This window comes from Nansenia antarctica, assembly GCF_963989245.1.
Source record: "Nansenia antarctica genome assembly, chromosome: 8".
NCBI classification, from domain to species: Eukaryota; Metazoa; Chordata; class Actinopteri; order Argentiniformes; family Microstomatidae; genus Nansenia; species Nansenia antarctica.
The window spans coordinates 10,745,043-10,767,465 of NC_137678.1; the positions used below are offsets into that span (position 1 = coordinate 10,745,043).

Sequence of the window (22,423 nt, forward strand, 5' to 3'; positions counted from 1 at the left end):
ACCTTTCATACAAGAAATGCAGCTCAAAGTGCTTTACAACAGGAATAAGAACATAAAGTGAATATAAAAACATATAAAAACATATACATGCATAGAATGAATATAAAAGCAGGGGAAAACAGTAAAAAGAAAAGGTAAAGATCTAACTTTCCATATCCCTTTCATCTCCCTACCTTACACAGTCTTTCTGTACTTCCCACTGGCTTTCCACCAGCACCACAAACAGTTTTTGGAAAAGGTCTGTCTCAGTCTCTGTGTACGTTCTCAGTCTCTGTGGACGTTCTCAGTCTCTGTATACGTTCTCAGTCTCTGTGTACGTTCTCAGACGTTCTCAGTCTCTGTATACGTTCTCAGTCTCTGTGTACGTTCTCAGTCTCTGTGTACGTTCTCAGTCTCTGTGAACGTTCTCAGTCTCTGTGAACGTTCTCAGTCTCTGTGTACGTTCTCAGTCTCTGTGTACGTTCTCAGACGTTCTCAGTCTCTGTGTACGTTCCCAGTCTCTGTGTACGTTCCCAGTCTCTGTGTACGTTCCCAGTCTCTGTGTACGTTCTCAGTCTCTACTAGACCTTGCACCAAAAATCCAACTACTCAGTATCAACATTACATTTTCTTTCTTTTGCACACCTCTTTCAACTAGTCAGTCTGTGTACGTGAATATAAGAGCAGGGGAAAACAGTACAAAGAAAAGGTAAAGAAAATACAATTTTTTTTTTTTTTTAAATGGGCTAGTTGATAAAACATTTAAAGTGCAGTAGCTGGCAAATGAGCAGTGGGCAGGTGCAGATAAGCTAGTTGAAGGCTATATTGAAGAAGTGCATTTTTAGCTTTCTTTTAAAAAATATTTAGTGAGCTGGCTTCCCTGATCTCTAAAGGTCTATAGTGACCTTGTCTACAGGTAGATAGTGACCTTGTCTACAGGTAGATAGTTACCATGACTACAGGTAGATAGTTACCTGGTTGTTGAAGTAGGTGTAGAGGTGGGTCTTCCACTGCTCGGTGGTGACGCTGCTGTAGGAGAACAGCTGAACGTATGACTTGACGAATCCCATGAAGACCTCTGCAGGAGACAGCCAATCACAAGCCAGGGTTACACAGCCAATTACAAGCCAGGGTTACACAGCCAATCACAACACCAGTGTTACACAGCCAATCACAAGGCCAGGGTTACAAACACAGCTCTACTGTATGTCAGGCTGAGGGTGTGTGTGTGTAAAATAGTAGTTTGGAAGTATTCAGAGATAATAGCTAATTAATTTAAAGAAAGTTGTTCATAGCCAGTGAATGACAATCGGTGCGTTTGTGTGTATAAGGTGTGTATAAGGTAGGTAGGTGTGTGTGTGTGTGAGTCTGTGGTTGCGTAAGGTGTGTGTGTGTGCATGTGAGTGTGTGTATATCTGTGTGTGTGTGTGTGTGTGTATATCTGTGTGTGTGTGTCTCACCGGGGCCGCCCAGCAGCTCCTCCAGGTGGTACAGCAGAGCGAAGCCCTTCTCGTACGGCACCGAGGAGAACGCGTCATCTGGGTCCACCTCAGACAGGTCAGGGACCAGGTTGGTCAGGGGGTTCTTAGCCCCGAACGTGTTCACCTGGTGGAGCAGAGGTCATAGGTCAGATGTGGCTGGGACACACCTGTACAGCACACCAACACACTCCCTCACAAACACCACACACACCGCTCAGGAACCAACAGGTAAGGAGGTTATTTGTCGGTGGAGTTGTGGGATGTGTTATTCTTGAGTATATTTACATTAATATCATATATTTATCATAGCATTATGCCTCCAATCGAGCATCTTCCCGGAGACTTTGAAACCTGCGGTAATCAAGCCTCTATTAGAAAAGAGCAGCCTAGATACGTCTGTTCTAAATAATTAGACCTTTAACTAAATTACCTTTTATAGGAAAAGTTATTGAAAAGATTATTCATAAGAAATGTAATAACTTTTTGATTTCTAATGGCTGCCTTGAGAAATTTAAATCCGAGTTTCGCCCCAATCACAATTTGACACCGTTGATCATGAAATTCTGATGGACAGACTAGAAAGTTGGGTCAGACTTTCAGGTACTGCCCTAAATTGGTTTAAGATCCATCTAGCGGACAGAAAGGATTTAGTCTCCATTGGCAATTATATATCTGAGTGGATTGCAATAACTTTTGGTGCCCCTCAAGGATCAATCCTTGGACCGCTACTATTCAATCTTTACAGGCTCCCGCTAGGTAAAATTACAACAACAACAAAAAGTTTTGATGTGTGTGTGTGTGTGTGTGTTCACCCACCGCCTCCTGCAGGTCCTTCCAGCCCCCCATGGCTTTAAACTGCCTGAACTGCTCGCTCTCCATACACCGGCCAATCATACGCTCCAGGTACACCGTGTGACCCTCGTTCAGCCTGTCACATGACAGTCACATGACCACAAGGAAGGAACAAGGAAGGAAGTACATTGTGAAAACTTTGAGAGAGCACTGTGCAACGTTGAGAGGTTTTGGCGGATCGTACCAGAAGTGCTCCCAGGTCTTGTTGGTTACCAGGTTACCAGTCCAGCTGTGAGAGATCTCATGGGCGATGACCTGGAGAGATGAGGAGCACACAGGTCAATACACACACACCTGTACAGGTAAATACACACAAGTTAATACACACACACACCCCTGTACAGGTAAATACACACGGGTAAATACACACAGGTAAATACACCTGTACAGGTAAATACACAGAGGTAAATACACCTGTACAGGTATATACACACAGGTACAGTTAGGTCCGTAAATATTTGGACAGTGACACAATTTCCATAATTTTGGCTCTATACGCCACCACAATGGATTTGAAATAAAACAATCGAGATGTAATTGAAGTGCAGACTTTCAGCTTTAATTCAAGGGGTTGAACAAAAAGATTGTATGAAACGTTTAGGAATTGCAACCATTTTTATACACAGTCCCCTATTTTCAGGAGCTGAAAAGTAATTGGACAAATTAACATAATCATAAATAAAATGTACGTTTTTTAATACTTTGTCGATAATCCTTTGCAGGCCATGACTGCCTGAAGTCTGGAACCCGTGGACATCACCAAATGCTGGGTTTCCTCCTTTGTGATGCTTTGCCAGGCCTTTACTGCAGCTGTCTTCAGGTGATGTTTGTTCGTGGGTCTTTCTGCCTCTAGTTTTGTGATTGACTCAGCCATTGCAGAATATTCAAATTCTTTGCCTTAAAAAACTCCTGGGTTGCTTACACAGTATGTTTTGGGTCATAGTCCATCTGTATTGTGAACGCCTTTCAATCAACTTTGCTGAATTTGTCTGAATCTGAGCAGACAGAATATCCCTAAACACTTCAGAATTAATCTGTCTGCTTCTGTCTTCTGTCACATCATCAATAAACACTAGTGACCCAGTGCCATTGGAAGCCAGGCATGCCCATGTCATCACACTGCCTCCAAGGTGTTTTACAGATGATGTGGTAAGCGTCGGATCATGAGTCGTTCCAAGCCATATCCATACTTTTTTCTTCCCATCATTCTGGTACAGGTTGATCTGAGTTTCATCTGTCCAAAGAATGCTGTTCCAGAACAGGGCTGGCTTTTTTAGATGTTTTTTTTTGCAAAGTCTAATCTGGCCTTTCTATTCTTGAGGCTTATGAATGGCTTGCACCTTGTGGTGAACCCTCTGTATTTGTTCATGTGAAGTCTTCCCTTTATGGTACACTTGGATAATGATATGCCTACCTCCTGGAGACTGTTCTTCACTTGGCTGGATGTTGTGAAGGGGTTTTTCTTTACCATGTTAAGGATCCTGTGATCACCCACCACTCTTGTCTTCCATGGACATTCAGACCTTTTTGTGGTGCCGAGCTCACCAGTGCGTTCTTTTTTTCACAGAATGTACCAAATAGTTAATTTGGCCACTCCTAATGTTTCTGCTATCTCTCTGATGGACTGCATGTTGTGTGTATACAGCAACAGCTTCCAAATGCAAATGCCACACTTGGAATCAACTAAGACCTTTTACCTGCTTAATTGATAAAGAAATGGCCCATGAAACAGCTTTGAATCAATTGTCCAATTACTTTTGGTCCCTTGAAAAAGAGGGAGCTCCATATTAAAGAGCTGTAATTCCTAAACCCTTCCTTCAATTTAGATGTGAATACCCTTACCCTAAAGCTGAGAGTCTGCACTTTAAGCCCATATTATATAACTGTAACTTGAAGATGTTTTGGTAAACAGCAAAAATTACAAAAAGTCTGTCTGTGTCCAAATATATATGGACCTAACTGTAAATACACCTGAACAGGTGGATATAGAAATATGCACACACACACCTAACCCTAAGTTTTGTCACACACTATTGTCACTTTTTTATCTTGAATTATGCCTATTGCCTATAGTCTTGTGCTGCAATGTCAGGAACCAAAGCTTAATAATTGTACACTTTATGTGTAATGTGACAATAAACTTGAAACAAATGCAGATGCATACAGTATACTCTCACTCATACACACACACACACACACATTGTGTACTTACATTAGACACACACACACACAGTGTACTTACATTAGACAAGGACCTGTCTCCAGCCTACAAGAAAACAACAACAAGAAACAAAGTTACCTTAGTTACCATAGTTACCTCAACACAGACAGAGAGGTGGCCCATCTCACCAGCAGTGTGGGGGGAGGGGGGGGGGGGGGTTGGGGGTTCTCACCAGCAGGGTGGGGGTGGCGAAGGTGAGGCAGGGGTTCTCCATGCCCCCGTAGGGGAAGGAGGGGGGCAGGACCAGGATGTCGTAGTGACCCCACACATAGGGGCCCGCCAGGTCCTCCGCTGTCTTCAACATGGTCTCTGTCTGAGAGGGTGACACACACACACACACACACGACACACACGACACACACACGACACACACACACACATGTTAGAGATCTTATACTTTATCATCATTCTCCTCATGGATAATTAGGACACACACACACACACACACACATACACACACACAAACACACACACTCACCTCTGAGAACTCAAATGCTGCCTTGTCCACAAACTCCTTCTCTGACCACACCGCGCTCCTGGGCCCGATCTCCCTGGTACACCACAACAACAATATCAACAACAACAATATCAACAACAACAATATCAACAATATCAACAACAACAACAACACATGTGTTACTAACATTTCACTAGGAATGTATTTATGTAAGTGTGAGAAAGTGATAGGATAGATTAGGAGGAAGGAAGGGAGTGTGTGTGTGTGTGTGTGTGTGTACCTGCTCTCCAGAGCTCCCACCACGATGGCGATGAGGTAAGAGGGCATAGGCACCTGGGAGGGGTGAAAGGTCAGTTAGCGACAGCTCTACATCATATGGACCTGCAGCACATGCAGGAAGGATCCCAAAGATCGCATCGCTCACGTGTACAAATATCTTCAGTGCTTTATGAGACTTTGGCGGCTGCCAGTCTAGGTAATTAATGGGAAACAACACACATATATACGCGCGCGCGCGCACACACACACACACACACACACACACACACACACACACACACACACACACACACACACACACACACACACACACACACACACACACACACACACACACACACAACTCTAATCTAACTGTTCTCTTTAACGACCTCATTACTGCCTCCTCAGCAGCTGCCTGACAGGACTGTACCTTGTACCAGTGATGCCAACACACCTGACCAGGTAGGGATGATGTCATAGAACAGGTATGGATGATGTCATAGAACAGGTATGGATGATGTCATAGAACAGGTATGGATGATGTCATACAACAGGTAGGAATGATGTCATAGAACAGGTAGGAATGCTGTCATAGAATAGGTAAGAATGATGTCATAGAACAGGTAGGGATGATGTCATAGAACAGGTAGGGATGATGTCATAGAACAGGTGGGATGATGTCATAGAACTGGTAGGGATGTCATAGAACAGGTATGGATGATGTCATAGAACAGGTATGGATGATGTCATAGAACAGGTAGGGATGATGTCATAGAACAGGTACAGATGATGTCATAGAACAGGTACGGATGATGTCATAGAACAGGTACGGATTATGTCATAGAACAGGTATGGATGATGTCATAGAACAGGTACGGATGATGTCATAGAACAGGTACGGATGATGTCATAGAACAGGTAGGGATGATGTCATAGAAAAGGTAGGGATGATGTCATAGAACAGGGGGCCGTTCCACTAAAGGTGGATCAGTATATCGGCGATTGAAATAAATCAGGCGATCAGGCAACTCGGGATTGGAATTCAAGCCTCAGGTGATTCCTCGAATGAGGATCAGGCTTGTGTGATCAGTGTTCACAGAACACCGGCTTACAAATCTTCGATATGGGCGCGTGCACGCAGACATAAAGAGCCCCGAAGAGTCGATCTGTCGAAATTAAGATACTCCACTCTGCAGGGGTTCTACATTTGCGCAGCATTCCGAATTATTGATCTTTATGAAGACGGAAAAATAAGATGTAAAATAGTGCAATACTGCCGCAATTAACAAGGCGAGGGAAATGGTTTGGCAAGAAATTGCTGACCGATTAAATGCGTAGGTCATACTAGCCCCAGTTATTGTTATATGTTCATATTTTAATAAATGAATTTTACTACTGTGGTGATATCAGCAGCAGGCTACAAACCGTCATAACGCCACGATGGCCTAGTGGTACCGACCGCTGCCATAGGATTTATTCGTCATTTTTAGACGGTGGTTCAAATCCCTCTTCGGACACACTTTTTACTGCATTTCGTTGTCTGAATCTAATCTAAAATCTCATCTAAAAAAGTATGTAGGCTATAAAATGATGGTGCAGGCTAATTTACAAGAACTGACACGATTACAATGGTGTTTGAAGCCTTTGCATGAAATCTTCGGTTAAATGTAAAAACATATATATATATATCACTTAGTCAAGTCTCGAACACGCAACCTTTGGAACTCTAGCTGGCTGCCTTAACCACTACGCCAACCAGACCGCTGTGATGACAACAATGCAAGTTGATAGACATACCATTTATTTTATTTTATTTTTTACACTTTTTAATTTATTTATCCATCGATCTATCTATCTATCACACTTTCAAAATATCAGGTTATCTATCTATCGATCGATCACACTTTCAAATTATCAAATTATCTATCTATCACACAGTCAAACTATCTAATCTATCTATCTCGTGTGAAGTGGGAACTAATATTTCCTAAAAGACACATGAGGAACTGTCGTTCGGGGTTTAGTTTCCGCCTGTGAGCCTTTTTTGACGCACGTATTACTTTAGCCAGTGTTTTAGCCTGCTCGCGACCAGGCTAATTATATCTGACTCAGAAGGAGCTCAACCAAGCAGCGAATTATTTGAGCCACATTGATGGAACCGAACGCAAGCAAACATTTTCGAGGCTTAGAACTTTATCGAGGCTTAGAAGATAATCCACCTTAGTGGAATGGGGCCCTGGTATGGATGAAGTGATTCATAGAAAGAGACAATGTCTATGAGAGGGGTGGCAGTGGCATCAGGAGGTAGAGTCGGCGTCTAATGATCGCAAGGTTGGCGGTTCGAACCCCAGCTGACCACATGTCGAGGTGTCCTTGAGCAAGGCACTGAACCCCTAATTTGCTCCAGGGTCGCCTCTATGGCAGACCCCTTGCCTAGAGCATAAAATACGAAATTCCAACAATTGACTGACAAGTTGATTGCATGACAATAAAACTATTATTATTATCATATTAGAGGGGTAGAAATGGAGAGAGGACTGACTGGCTGTCTGAAGCGGTAGAGTGATGGAGTGATGGAGTGATGGAGTGATGGAGGGGTAGAGTGATGATTGAATGAATGGTCTTTATTGTCATTGCTACAGTACAGGTACCAAACAACGAAATTTAGGAGGGGTGGCTCCTCTGGTGTTAGGAAATTTAAAAAAAAAAACTTTAAAAAAAAAAATCACAAGAAGGGAAGGAGCTGGTTTACATAAATAAAGGCTATGTACACTATCCACTATACTATACTGTACAGATAGACGACTAGGGTTGTCATATTGCACAATAGTGTTATTTCACATTTATTTAAAGTGTCGCAGTTTGCAGGCTTGAAATGTACATATTTGTGCCTCAGCACTACACCTGATTTTTTCAGTCCAGCAGCTGCTGGAGGGGTAGAGTGATGGAGGGGTAGAGTGGTAGAGAGACTGACTGGTTGTCTGAAGCGGTATTGTGATAGAGGGGTTAGGGTTACTGACTGGTTGTCTGAAGCGGTAGAGTGATGGTAGGATGGAGGGATGGAGGGGTAGAGGGATGGAGGGGTAGAGGAGTAGATGATAGAGTGATAGAGGGGTAGGTAGAGGACTGACTGGTTGTCTGAAGTGGTAGAGTGATAGAGTGATGGTAGGATGGAGGGGTAGAGGGATGGAGGGGTAGTAGGGTAGTAACTGACTGGTTGTCTGAAGTGGTAGATGACTCTGTTAGAGGGATAGAGGGGTAGTGATAGAGGGGTAGAGGGGTGGTGATAGAGGGGTAGAGGGGTAGTGATAGATAGAGTGAGAGCGGTAGAGGGGTAGTGATAGTGATAGACAGAGTGGTAGAGGGGTCGTGATAGAGTGATAGATAGAGTGATAGGGGAGTAGGTAGAGGACTGACTGGTTGTCTGAAACAGTAGATGACTCTGTTGGAGGGGTAGTGGTAGAGGGGTAGATGATAGAGTGATAGATAGAGTGATAGACTGACTGGTTGTCTGAAGCGGTAGATGACTCTGCTGCTGTCCTGGGGGTCAGGCTCCTGTCCATCACGTAGGGCACTCATCACAGCCACCAGCGCTCTGGGGACAGACACCTACACACACACACACACACACACACACACACACACACACACACACACACACACACACAGACAGACAGACAGAATAATCACTCATCACAGTTACTAGCTCTCTGGGGACAGACACCTACACACGTGTGTGTGTGTGTGTGTGTGTGTGTGTGTGTGTGTGTGTGTGTGTTACCTGGGCGTAGTAGGTGTGTGTGTGTGTGTATGTGTGTGTGTGTGTGTGTGTGTGTGTGTGTGTGTGTGTGTGTGTGTGTGTGTTACCTGGGCGTAGTAGGTGTGCTTCACAGAAGGGCTGTCCTGACAGGGGACCATGCTCCTGCAGTGATTGGCCTGGAGAGAGGGGAGGAGCCAACGACATCATCACATCACTGAGGTCAGGCCTCCACCCCAAACCTCCACCTCATGTACAGCAGGCGAGGCTGGCGGAGGTAGAAATCGGAGGACGGGCTTATTGTAACGTATGGAACAGAATGAGGAAAGGCCTCCACCTGGGGGGTATTCCATCAACGTCATTAAAGGAAAATCTGGGCTTATTTTGATTAGTCTCGCAAGACTGATAAAAAAAATAAGCCTGGATTTTCCTTTAGCGACGTTGATGGAATACCCCCCAGGTCTACATGTATTCTACAGGATCATCACATTACTGAGGGTAGATCTTCCCCTCCACCTGTCTACATTCAAATACATTAGAACTGAGCTGAAGAGGAAATTCAGCAACTTTTGGAGGACAATGAAACCTGAGCCTGAGCCTAATAATTTGACTTTTGTGTACCTGGACATTGGATTTAAGAAAAGCAATCCTGAATCTGACCAACTAATTAACCCCCATCACCCATGTAACAATAGTAAAGCTGTTAGTATTAATATCAGCAGGGGTGGGGGGGGGTGGTCAAGGCCCTGTCCTGTAGATCTCATCTCTTCTACCCGCACCTTGGACACACAGAACACTGGAGGAGGGGAGCTCGGGAATGCTGGGGGAGTGTTGAGGGTGGGTAAAATTAGTAAAACATATATTTTTTAAATGTTTTATATGGAATGCCACTGGTTAATATTCTTTAGGGGAAAAAAGTGTTTTTTGTTAAAACAATATCATATCGTCACCTTCTTAAAATAATGGCTTACGTCACTTTTGAGGAAATGTATGTTTCTGCCTAAATATCATATATTCTAGATTTGGTTCAGTTTATTCTGTTTTTCGCAAAACTTGAAAATATGACTTAAACCATTATTTTAAGAAGGTGACGATATGGTACTGGTTAAGATGACTAGTGAATAGACATTGTGACGTTAGAATTATAAGGTTCTATCTCCATTTTTGGTCAAAATTTTGTTTTGTACATAATCTGATCCATTAGGTGTTTATTAATGCCTGTGTGGTGTTATTTTTTAAATGTTTACATTTTGTAATTAGTAATTAATAAAATACAAAGGTTCCATCTCACAAAACATAATGGAATGTAAAAACGTTGACGCTCAATATCTCTGAACTGCCCTAGACGGAGATAGAACCTTATAATTCTAAGCTCACGACATGTCAGTCACTGTAAGAGAGCAGAAGTGGTTGTGTGTCAGTGACCATAGAGCTGCTGGCTGAGGAGGTTGTGAAAGGGTTGTGTTGTGGTTAGTCTGACAACATCCTGACTGGAATGAACACACAGTCTTACTGCAGCTGGGGGGTATTCCATCAACCCTCCAGGACAAACAGACGTGTAAATATTAATAATAACGTGAGTGTGTGTGTGTGTATGGTGTGTGTTACCTGGCACTGGCTGAAGAGGTGTGTGTGTGTGTGTGTGTGTGTTACCTGGCACTGGCTGAAGAGGTAGGGGTGTGTGTGTGTGTGTGTGTGTGTGTGTGTGTGTGTGTGTGTGTGTGTGTGTGTGTTACCTGGCACTGGCTGAAGAGGTAGGGGTGTGTCTTCCCAGCGGTCTGTTCAGGAGTGAGCCACTGCAGAGCTGAAGCACTGGGAGCCGTCACATAGGTCACCTCCACGATCACATGCTGCCCCCTGACACACACACACACACACACACACACACACACACACACACACACACACACAGTATTTTAATCACAATGTGTCAACAAGTGAAAAGAGTATGATCAGAAGAAAAAAAAAGGCTTTTTTATGTGTGTGTGTTTATTGATGCTTCTCTCAAGGCGACTGAAGGTGCTAATTGGCTCAGAGTGTTCTTTAGGGGTTACCTGGAGAGGTCAAAGGGCAGGGCGATCTCTAGAGGGGTTCCCATGTAGCTGTGCTTCGGTCCCAGAGCAAACTTCGCCTCCTGCCCATTGGCTGTCACCTTGGAGACCGTCAGGTCCTTGGTGTCAAGAGTCTGCAGGGAGTAAACAGAGAGACAGGCAATCATTTGGGTTACCGACTGTTACAAAGGACCATTGCCAAGCCCAATGTGTCAATCAAACACAAGACTCACCACTTTCCCTAAAACACACCTGGGGGGGTATTCCATCATCGACGTCGCTAAAGGACAATCCAGGCTTATTTTGGTAAATCTCACAGGATTTACCCAAAGAAATCCAGCCTTATTTTGATAACTCTCGCGAGACTTATGAAAATAAGACTGGATTAGTCTATCCTCAGATCTAAAGTCCACCAGCCTCTCTAAAACACACCTGTAATCTACCCTCAGATCTAAAGTCCACAGGCTTGCCACGCCTGTCAAAGTCCCACTAGCTGTCACTAGTGGTGCAGGTGCTTAGTCTCAACAGCGGCTGGTATATTTCTATCTCATTCACTGATAAGGTGTGTCTCTCGTCTGAGCTGGTAGATTTACACGATTTCCCTGAAGTGAAAATGTGTTCATGTGACGAAAACAAAAGCAGAAGTGGGAACTGATTTGATTTAATCTAAAGCGCTATTGAAGAATCAGCCTATTAAACCCCCCGCGATTCAACACAACACAATACCAATATTATTATACTACTACTACTACTAATACATACCTAGTCTATTACAGGTGTGTCAGGAGGGGTGTCCAGAAATATAGCTCGGGTGAGCCCCTCAACCAGGTCTCGGGGTGGTAAAAGGGTAGCCCCTCGGCCCCAAGCCTGGTGGAGTGGAGAGGAAAACAACAACCCATACGCCGAAGAAGAAGGTGTGTCTGGGGCTGGGCTGCTGGTTGCCTTCACTTCAATTGACTTCCTAAACTGAGCGGCCATCTCAGAGATTAAAGTATTGACAAAGAGATCTGGTCTCTTATCAAATGCTTTTTTACACATTGGACACTGACACAGGTCATTGCTGTCCCAGTACTTTCTGATACAGGCCATGCAGAAGCTGTGTCCACATGGAGTAGAGATAGGGTCAGTGAACACATCCAGACAGACAGAACACAGGAACTGCTCCTCAGACAGGAGACTGCTGGAGGAATCCATATCTAGAGAGACCAGAGGTGTCACCATAAAGCATTTCCTGGAATCAATCAGATCTCGATAGTTTGAACTATGGAGCTGTCAAGACTGTCTTATGAGATTATACAGCAACCGATAATGATAACATTATTCTACATCACATAGAAAATATCCAATATCCTTCAACCAAATCAAGAACTTTTACATACGGAACTGTCTATAAAGGAGAGAGAGTGAACACAATAGTTTATCTTGACTTGTCCATGTAAGTCTCTCAACTCACCTGTCTGTGATTCTGTGAGAGTGTGGACGCTGTCTCTGTCCTTTATACTGTATGTGTGATAGATGTCTCTGTCCTTTATACTGTATGTGTGATAGATGCTAGTTTGAGGACGATTTCTCAGGAGTTTGTGAGAGTCTGCTCTCGTCCACGATACACTTTACGTCTCTACACAGTTTAGTTTCATTTCAGCAAACTGACGTGGAAATGCTCCTCCCCTCCCGATTACAGCTCTTCTCCCTGGAACAGAATTAACCCTTTACAGGGCTGATCTGTTTTTATAACATGTGGTTTTACAGATATGCTCTTCTTACCGATCTATCATTTCCAATCATCATATTGTTTCCAGTCAATATAAACTGTAATCAGAATAATATTTGTGATCAGGACTAAGGTTGCTACAGAGTAAACACTTTCTCTGGCATGGATCACCGTGTTTGATGCCACTTAAACACTCATACTCTCTCTGTCTCTCAGGTGCCAGGTATGAACAGTATTAGAAGAGTTTATCAGGTCAGAGGCTGTGTTCGGAATGGTATACTAGCATACTGCATACTAGCATACTCAATGAGTATATACTGCATACTGCCTACTAAATTCATAAGTATGTGAAAACCAGCCGACCATTTACACACTATGCATACTGCCTCCCAGAATGCATTTCGCCAGGAGCGACGAATTTAAACCTCCATTTTAAACCTCCATTAGCTAAAATATGTAATTTTGGGTGTTAACATGTCATTTTATGAAGTTTTAATATGTTTTCAGGCGAGAAAGTAACCACACATATTCCCAAAATGTGTCCAGTTTACCAAAATAACCCGTTTATATACAGGGCTGCCAAGTTTCACCAAAAGTTTGGAGTGAGATTTTTGGGCGGTGGAGCGACCCAAAACGGTGCACGTTTTGGCAGCAGCGGCCCCTCTCTCCCACACAATTATTTGTGCTAGTTTCCTGCAATTTGACATTGTTGTTCATAATAAACAAGCACAAGAAATTTAAATAATTGGAACATTTTATAAAACAAGACAAATTCAGACAATATATCATATTTATGAAATCGTAATGAACAAATACAGTAGCCTAAAGAGTCTAAAAGAAATCAACAGGACTCAGCCCCTTGGTCAGCAGCAGAAAGAGCCTTGGTCATCATCTTATATACAGTGCATTGCTCATAGATGGCTATCATGTTATACAGGACATACCAGGGTTTTTCTTGGGTCAGAATGAGGACTTGGTGGTTGATCTTTGCCCCAAAAAAATTAGGGACCCCCAATTGTTGTATTTGTATTGTAAATTGTAATTAATAATACTAATTACACACTGGACCCAAACACACAGCACAACACACTGGACCCAAACACACAGCACAACACACTGGACCCAAACACAGCACAACACACTGGACCCAAACACACAGCACAACACACTGGACCCAAACACACAGCACAACACACTGGACCCAAACACACAGCACAACACACTGGACTCAAACACACAGCACAACACACTGGACCCAAACACACAACACAACACACTGGACCCAAACACACAGCACAACACACTGGACCCAAACACACAGCACAACACACTGGACCCAAACACACAGCACAACACACTGGACCCAAACACACAGCACAACACACTGGACCCAAACACACAGCACAACACACTGGACTCAAACACACAGCACAACACACTGGACCCAAACACACAGCACAACACACTGGACTCAAACACACAGCACAACACACTGGACCCAAACACACAACACAACACACTGGACCCAAACACACAGCACAACACACTGGACCCAAACACACAGCACAACACACTGGACCCAAACACACAGCACAACACACTGGACCCAAACACACAGCACAACACACTGGACCCAAACACAGCACAACACACTGGACCCAAACACACAGCACAACACACTGGACCCAAACACACAGCACAACACACTGGACCCAAACACACAGCACAACACACTGGACTCAAACACACATTTACATTTACATTTACATTTTTGGCATTTAGCAGACGCCTTATTCCAAAGCGACTTACAATCAATACATTTGAATACTAAGCATGTGAATCAGCAGTCCACCATTCGTTGCAGGAAGAGTACTCTAGCTCGGGCCGGGGGCCACTGATACTACAACCTTCTCCCTATTATCGCCTTCTACTAAACATTTTATTTTATTTTATTTTTTTTACTGGAGAAACTGAGAAACAGTACAAAGGGGGCAATAGAAGTTCTAGGGACACAGTAGAGGGGAAAGCGGGTGTCTTTAGGAGACGTAGAGGTGAGGGTCGGAAGATGTCTCAGGAGGAGCAGTTAAGATGTAACCTGAAGAGATGGGTCTTCAGTCTACGACGGAAGATGGGTAGTGACTCTGCCGTTCTGACAGCCGTGGGGAGCTCATTCCACCAGCGGGGAGCCAGTGTTGTGAAGAGACGTGATCGGGCAGCCCGACTGCTGTGTAGAGGAGGAGGGGCCAGTCGGCCAGCCGAGGTGGAGGAGCGGAGTGAGCGGGCAGGGGTTTGGGGGGTTACCATTTCCTTCAGGTAGGCAGGGGCTGTCCCTTTTGCTGCCTGGTATGCAAGCACCAGGGTCTTGAATCTGATGCGAGCTGCTATCGGGAGCCAGTGCAGGGTGCGAAGGAGAGGGGTGACATGCGAGTATTTGGGGAGGTTGAATACCAGCCGGGCAGCAGCATTCTGGATGAGCTGCAGAGGTCTAATGGCTGAAGCGGGGAGCCCCGCCAGGAGTGCATTGCAGTAATCTAGGCGGGAGATGACCAGTGCCTGGATCAAGAGTTGCGCTGCCTCTCTGGTAAGGAATGGTCGTATCCTTCTGATGTTGTAGAGGAGGAATCTGCAGGAGCGAGCCGTTGCTGCAATGTTCTCCGCACAGGATAGTCGGTTATCCAGGATCACTCCAAGGTTCTTGGCTGTCAGGGAGGGGGTTACAGTAGAGTTCTCCACTGTGATGGAGAAGTCTTGGAGAGGGCAGGCTTTCCCGGGGATGAAGAGGAGCTCAGTCTTGTTAAGATTGAGCTTGAGATGGTGGTCAGCCATCCAAGTTGAAATGTCAGCGAGACATGCTGAGATACGGGTTGCCACGTGTACATCAGACGGGGGGAAGGACAGGAAGAGTTGAGTGTCGTCTGCGTAGCTGTGGTAGGAGAGCCCATGTGAAGAGATTACCGAGCCAAGAGACTTGGTGTAGAGGGAGAAGAGTAGGGGCCCTAGGACGGAACCCTGGGGAACTCCAGTGGAGAGGGTTCGTGGAGAAGATAGCGATTCTCTCCAGGTCACCTGGTAGGAGCGGCCCGCCAGGTAGGAAGAAAACCAGGAGTGTGCGGTGCCAGAGATGCCCAGGTCTGAGAGGATGGAGAGAAGGATCTGGTGATTGACTGTGTCGAAGGCAGCAGACAGGTCAAGGAGAATGAGAACAGAGGAGAGGGAGGAAGCTTGGGCAGAGTGGAGGGCTTCCGTGACAGCAAGGAGCGCAGTCTCAGTGGAATGCCCAGCCTTGAAGCCGGATTGGTGGGGGTCTAATTGATCCATCTTCCGGAGATAGTCAATCAGTTGTTTAGATGCCGCGCGTTCAAGGGTTTTGGAAGGGAAGGAGAGAAGGGATACTGGTCTGTAATTGTGGACAGATGATGGGTCAAGGGTAGGTTTCTTGAGGAGAGGCTTGACTCTGGCTATTTTGAAGGCCGCTGGGACAGATCCAGTGGATAGGGAGGAGTTGATTAGGGTGGTAAGGTAAGGAAGGATGTCGGCGGAAATGGATTGGAGAAGGGGGGAGGGGATGGGGTCAAGAGGGCATGTGGTTGCCCGCTTTGATGTGATAAGTGTGAGAATCTCATCGGGGGAGAGGGGGGAAAAAGATGACAATCCAGAGATCGAGTGTCGAGGGGGGAGTTTGGAAGGGGTGTTAGCATGGTTAGTGGGAACAGTGTTAGCATTGTTAGTGGGAGGAGGGAGCGGTGGGGGGAGAAAGGTGCTGCTGATGTCGTCCACCTTTTTTTCAAAGTAGGTGACAAAGTCATCGGCGGACAGGGAGGAAGGAGGAGGGGGAGGAGGTGGATTAAGGAGTAAAGAGAAAGTGGAGAACAGTTTTCTAGGATTAGAGGCAGAAGAATGTATTTTTGAATGATAGTAGGATGTTTTAGCAGCTGATGCCGAGGAGGCGTAGTTGGCAAGGAGAGAGTGATAGAGGTTAAGGTCATCAGAAAGGCCAGTTTTTCTCCATTTCCTCTCAGCTGCTCTGAGCTCTAGTCTACAAGCATGTAGCGTTTCAGAGAGCCAGGGAGCTCGAGGAGAGGATCGAGCTGGCTTCAAGGTTAGTGGACAGAGGGTGTCGAAGGATGAGGTGAGAGCGGACAGAAGGGTTGAGGATGCCGCATCAGTGGATAGAAGGGAGAAGGATTCGACAGAGGGTAGGGAGGATAGGACAGAAGAAGAGAGGGCGCTGGGGGACAGGGTACGTAGGTTACGACGAGAGGGTCTTAACTGGTTAGAGGCTGAGAGGAAAGAGGAAGTTTTGAGGGGAAGGGAGAAGGATATAAAGTGGTGATCAGAAACTGGAAGAGGGGTAACGGTAAGGTTGGAAGTGTGGGAAGATCTGGTGAAGACAAGGTCGAGCTGATTGCCTGCCTTATGAGTCGGAGGAGAGGGGGACAGGGTAAGGCCGAAGGAGAGGAGAAGGTCAAGTACTCCAGATGAGAGAAGCTTCTCAGATTGGAAATTGAAGTCACCTAGTAGTACGAGCGGAGTGCCATCATCAGGGAAAGAGCGGAGAAGGCCATCCATCTCGCCTAGGAAGTCACCGAGTTGGCCTGGGGGGCGATAGATGACGACAATGTGGAGTTTGACCGGGGAAGAGACAAAAGCAGCATGAAATTCAAAGGAGGATGTAGACAAGTGTGCCAGGGGAAGGACAGTGTGTGACCACTTGGGCGAGATGAGGAGTCCTGTGCCTCCCCCTCGACCAGAGGGTCTAGGGGAATGAGAAAAGGAGTAGGCGGCAGAGAGGGCTGCCGGTGTAGCTGTGTTTTCTGGTGTGATCCAGGTCTCAGTGAGAGCAAGGAAATTGAGGGCCATAAGAGATTGTTGTGTCCTGTTTATACCGCCAGTGGGCGCTAGTATGCAAGTGATGTATGCAGTGACGGAAGTGATGTATGCACTTCCGGAGGTAAAGAACGAGAGTTGAATAAATGGCGAATTGAACAGCAGTCGCGTGTCTCCCGGTCTCATTCTTTTACAAACTACTTTCTTACTACAGAATACCACATTTTTGGCGACGAGGATGGCTATTTCCGTACCCTTACCTACACCGTTCATGCCTGTGCCAGGCGAACCTGCTATTTCTTTTCCTACTTGGTTGAGAATGTTTGAAAATTACATGCTCGTAATTGATGCTACCGGAGAACAATGGCCGGAGGAAAGAAAGCGCGCGATTCTTCTACATGCACTGGGGACCGAAGGACAAAGACTGTTCTACACTCTAAAGGATACGGGTGTTACCTACACTTCTGCCGTGGATGGACTGAAAAAGTACTTTGTTCCTAAGGTGAATGTGATTGCTGAACGTCACAAATTTCGACAGAGAGCTCAGGGTCCTGACGAGACGGTTAATCAGTTCCTTGCTTCATTACGCGAGCTAGCTGCAGCTTGTGAATTTGGTGCCATGGAGGAACAAATGATTCGTGATCAACTGATTGAGCGTGTTGCTAATACACGCATACGAGACAGACTTTTGCTTGAATCGGACTTGTCTCTGGACAAAGCTACTTCAATGGCCTTACAAATCGAGGCTGGACTACGGAACTCCAACGTTCTCTCTGGAGCTACAGCTTCGGTGAGAGCCATCGAGAAACAGCCGACGAGGAGGAGGTTCGACAAGGGCAAGAAGAAAGATCCGACGACGACTGCACCTGCCACGGTCTACAGCCAGCCAGCTACAACTGGGAATCAGCGCGCCTGCTTCCGATGCGGATCCACAGGACACTTAGCTAACAAGCCTACATGCCCAGCGGTTAAGGTGACTTGCAATACATGCGGAAAAGTTGGACATTGTTCCAAGGTGTGTAGATCGGCTCAAAAAGAGGTGCGTGAGGTAGTGGTGAATGACGTTACTGTGCTTTACATGCAGGGGGCCGTCGTGAATGATAAAATTATGTGTACTGTACGAGTTGATGCAAATTATCATTCCCATGATGTTGAGCTGATAGTGGATACAGGCTCATCTGTTTCTATTATTCCAGAGAGTACTTACCAGACACTTTTCCATACATGTGTCCTTGCTGAGCCTACAGTGAATCTGCTTACTTACTCCAGAGAGAAAATTCCTGTTAAAGGTTGCATGCATGCTACTGTTGTTCATAATGGACATTCAGTTACAGGTTCATTGATAGTGGTTGAATCAGGAAATGCATTGCTGGGACTAGATTTATTTGTAGCATTGCAGATGTGCATTGAGGGTAACAAAATTATTACTGTTAGCCCTGCTAGCTCTCCTACTGTGCTCCGAGCACCTACTGTACAGAGTACCACTCCACAGACCGAACCAGAGGTTCTAGTACAGGAGTTAGGGTGTGCAAAAGGTTTTATGCACAAAATACAGGTTAAACCAGATGCTGTGCCAGTACAGCAGAAACTGAGGAGGCTTCCGTTCTCAGTGAGGCAGGCTGTGACCGATGAGCTCGCAGATCTACAGGAAAAAGGCGTTATAGAACGTATAGACGCATCTCCATGGGTTTCCCCTATAGTTGTGACCCAGAGAAAGGGGGGAGGAAAGCCTCGCCTGTGTGTTGACCTCAGAGAACCTAATAAGGCAATCATCAGTGACTGTCATCCCTTACCGCACATGGATGAACTGTTCGCTGAGCTCCGTGGAGCCACAGTCTTTTCTACTATAGACTTAGCCTCTGCTTATCACCAGTTGCCATTGCATCCAGATAGCCGTGATTTAACTGCGTTTATCACGCATGAGGGTCTCTTTCGTTTCTGCCGAGTGCCATTTGGCCTCGCTTCTGCTCCTTCAGCTTTTCAGAAAATGATGTCGACTGTACTGACAGGCCTGCCAGGCGTACAGGCCTACCTGGATGATGTGATTTGCTACGGCATCACACAGCAGGATCACGATGTCAGCCTACGGAGAGTGCTACATGCTCTAAATGAAGTGGGACTTAAACTGAACATGCACAAGTGTAAGTTCAACCAGAAAGCTCTGCGCTTCCTGGGCCACACTGTGTCCAAAGATGGTCTTCATCCTGACCAAGACGGGGTCAGTGCTGTGGCGAACGCGCCTGCCCCGCACGACACATCCTCCCTGCGGTCCTTCCTAGGACTTGCATCGTGGTATAGTAAATTCATACCTGACTTCTCTACTGTGGTGGAACCGCTACGTGCTACACTCAGGGAATCTACTGACACTAAGTTTGAATGGACAGCGGATGCAGAGTCCAGTTTTACTGAGGTTAAGAGACTGATTACTGAGAGTCCTACCTTAGCATTATATGATCCTGAGTTACCTACTTATGTCACTACCGATGCTTCTAACTATGGATTGGGGGCTGTAATGAGCCAGATTCACCCAGACAATACAGAGAGAACCATAGCTTTTGCGTCCAGGACACTTTCTCCTGCAGAGAGAAAGTACTCTACCGTCGAGCGTGAGGCGCTGGCATGCGTTTGGGCGGTGGAAAGGTGGAGAACCTACCTGTGGGGACATCGTTTTGTCCTACGCACAGACCACCAAGCGTTGACAACCCTACTCACTTCCAGGGGTACGGGTCGCGCAGGTCTGAGAATAGCGAGATGGTCTGCACGTCTACTATGCTTTACTTATGATGTCACTTACCATCCAGGGAAACGTAATGTGACTGCTGACTGCTTGTCCAGACTCCCTCTGCCTTCGACAGGAGAGGTGGAGGAGGAGCCAGACATGGTGGCTACTGTGTTCACAGGTTCCTCACATGCCATATCTGTGACCGAGTTCACTGCTGCCTGTGAGGCCTGTCCTGAACTGACTCAACTGAGACAGCAGATACAGAAAGGTTGGCCAAAATGCAGTAAGAATGTGACAAAGGAACTTGCTCCATATTTTAGAGTGAGAGATGAACTGGCTGTGGATGAACTACTTGTCATGAGAGGCCCCGACCGTGTGGTTGTTCCTACTACACTACGGTCTAAAGTTGTAAATTTAGCTCATGAAGCGCATCAGGGAATAGTGCGTACTAAACAGAGACTACGAGAGCTATATTGGTGGCCGCAAATGGACAGATGTGTCCAGACATTAGTAGGCTCATGTGTACCCTGTCAATACAATGACAAAACAGCCAAAACTGCGCCTGCACCACTTACCCCAGTGGAACTGCCAGGTGGACCATGGGAGAAGGTGGCCATTGACATTGTTGGTCCCTTTGACTGTGCGACATGGGACTGCCGTTATGCTATTACACTCACAGACTATTACAGTAAGTGGCCAGAGGTGGCGTTTGTCTCTACTGTAACTACAGAGGCGGTTATTAGCTTCTTGACTACAGTGTTTAGTCGTGAAGGTAACCCTTCCTTCCTGGTCTCTGACAACGGATGTCAGTTTACCTCCCATGCTTTTGCAAGCTTTCTGGGAGAGAGAGAGATAAAGCACCTGCGTTCCAGTGTTTATTATCCAAGAGCCAACGGGGCTATTGAGAGACTTAATCGAGTTCTCAAAGAGTGTATTCAGACGGCTGAGAGAATGCACAAGCCATGGAAACATGCAGTAACAGAGTTCTTACTGAACTATCGCGCTACGCCGCATGCTACTACAGGAGCTACTCCCTTTGAGTTGCTGAGGAACAGAAAGATGCGTACAAAACTAAATGTCCTCCCTGTCTCACAACAAATTAAGTCACATGAGAAAGTGCAGGAGACAGTGAGACGCAAGCAACAGGAGAGTAAGGAGTACACAGACAGAATGAGGGGAGCGAAAGTGCCCATGTTCCAAGTGAATGACACCGTACGTGTCCGCAGACCGGAGCATGTAAAAAAGGGATCATCAAGATTCACAGAACCGCTGACAGTAGTTAGTAAAGCAGGACAGAATACATACCTGCTCAGTGATGGTCGAAAATGGAATGCATCCAAGCTTACACGCTTCCCCAAGGATGCTCTGTCTGGCACCAGTGGTGAAAAGGAGATTGAGCTAGAGGAGTTCATGGTGCCGGAGACAGAGAATGTGTTTAATGAACCAGGTCCAAGAAGGAACCTGAGAGTCAGAAACCCACCTAGGTGGCTGGTAGACTTTGTGCCGTAGAGAACGTACTAAAAGGGTAGGATAGAACACGGTTCTAACTTAGTACAAAAAGGTCCTACAATGCAATGACAAAAGTGAATGTTCATTTCATGTTTCACTGTCATAAACTGTTTATTGTTGTTATTCATTATGCTGATTCATTCATTTTCATTTCCTTCGTTTTCATTTTATTTCAATTGTACTGACACCAGTCTACAGAATATTGCATTCGTTGAGGACTGTAATCCCTTTAAGAAAGGGGGAAATGTTGTGTCCTGTTTATACCGCCAGTGGGCGCTAGTATGCAAGTGATGTATGCAGTGACGGAAGTGATGTATGCACTTCCGGAGGTAAAGAACGAGAGTTGAATAAATGGCGAATTGAACAGCAGTCGCGTGTCTCCCGGTCTCATTCTTTTACGAACTACTTTCTTACTACAGAATACCACAGAGATGCATAAGCTGAGATAGCGTCAGCTTTCCGGACCGCCGACTGGCAATTCCAGAGACCGCCTGCGGCGATAAAGTCATGGTCAGTAGAAAGAGGTGGGTAGATGAGATTGGAAGGTTTGCGAGGGGGGATGTAGCATCTAGGTGTCCTCCTGAGTGTCAGAAGA

The 22,423-nt window shown here is 45.7% G+C and overlaps 1 protein-coding gene across 1 annotated transcript in view; it reads right to left on the bottom strand.

The window, feature by feature from the left end:
* LOC308163846 (leukotriene A-4 hydrolase-like) overlaps positions 1 to 12,834 on the bottom strand; it is a gene marked incomplete at its 5' end in the record, with an annotated part of 17,319 nt that extends 4,485 nt beyond the window's left edge. Inside the window, 14 exons of the mRNA XM_080538031.1 lie at positions 954 to 1,057; positions 1,440 to 1,584; positions 2,277 to 2,388; positions 2,497 to 2,567; positions 4,555 to 4,578; positions 4,706 to 4,846; positions 5,012 to 5,084; positions 5,271 to 5,323; positions 8,756 to 8,860; positions 9,119 to 9,187; positions 10,745 to 10,865; positions 11,063 to 11,193; positions 12,002 to 12,155; positions 12,824 to 12,834. Of these exons, the coding sequence (XP_080394157.1) occupies positions 954 to 1,057; positions 1,440 to 1,584; positions 2,277 to 2,388; positions 2,497 to 2,567; positions 4,555 to 4,578; positions 4,706 to 4,846; positions 5,012 to 5,084; positions 5,271 to 5,323; positions 8,756 to 8,860; positions 9,119 to 9,187; positions 10,745 to 10,865; positions 11,063 to 11,193; positions 12,002 to 12,155; positions 12,824 to 12,834 (1,314 nt within the window). The remainder of the gene's footprint in view (positions 1 to 953; positions 1,058 to 1,439; positions 1,585 to 2,276; positions 2,389 to 2,496; positions 2,568 to 4,554; positions 4,579 to 4,705; positions 4,847 to 5,011; positions 5,085 to 5,270; positions 5,324 to 8,755; positions 8,861 to 9,118; positions 9,188 to 10,744; positions 10,866 to 11,062; positions 11,194 to 12,001; positions 12,156 to 12,823) is intronic.
* Positions 12,835 to 22,423: the final 9,589 nt, after the last annotated feature.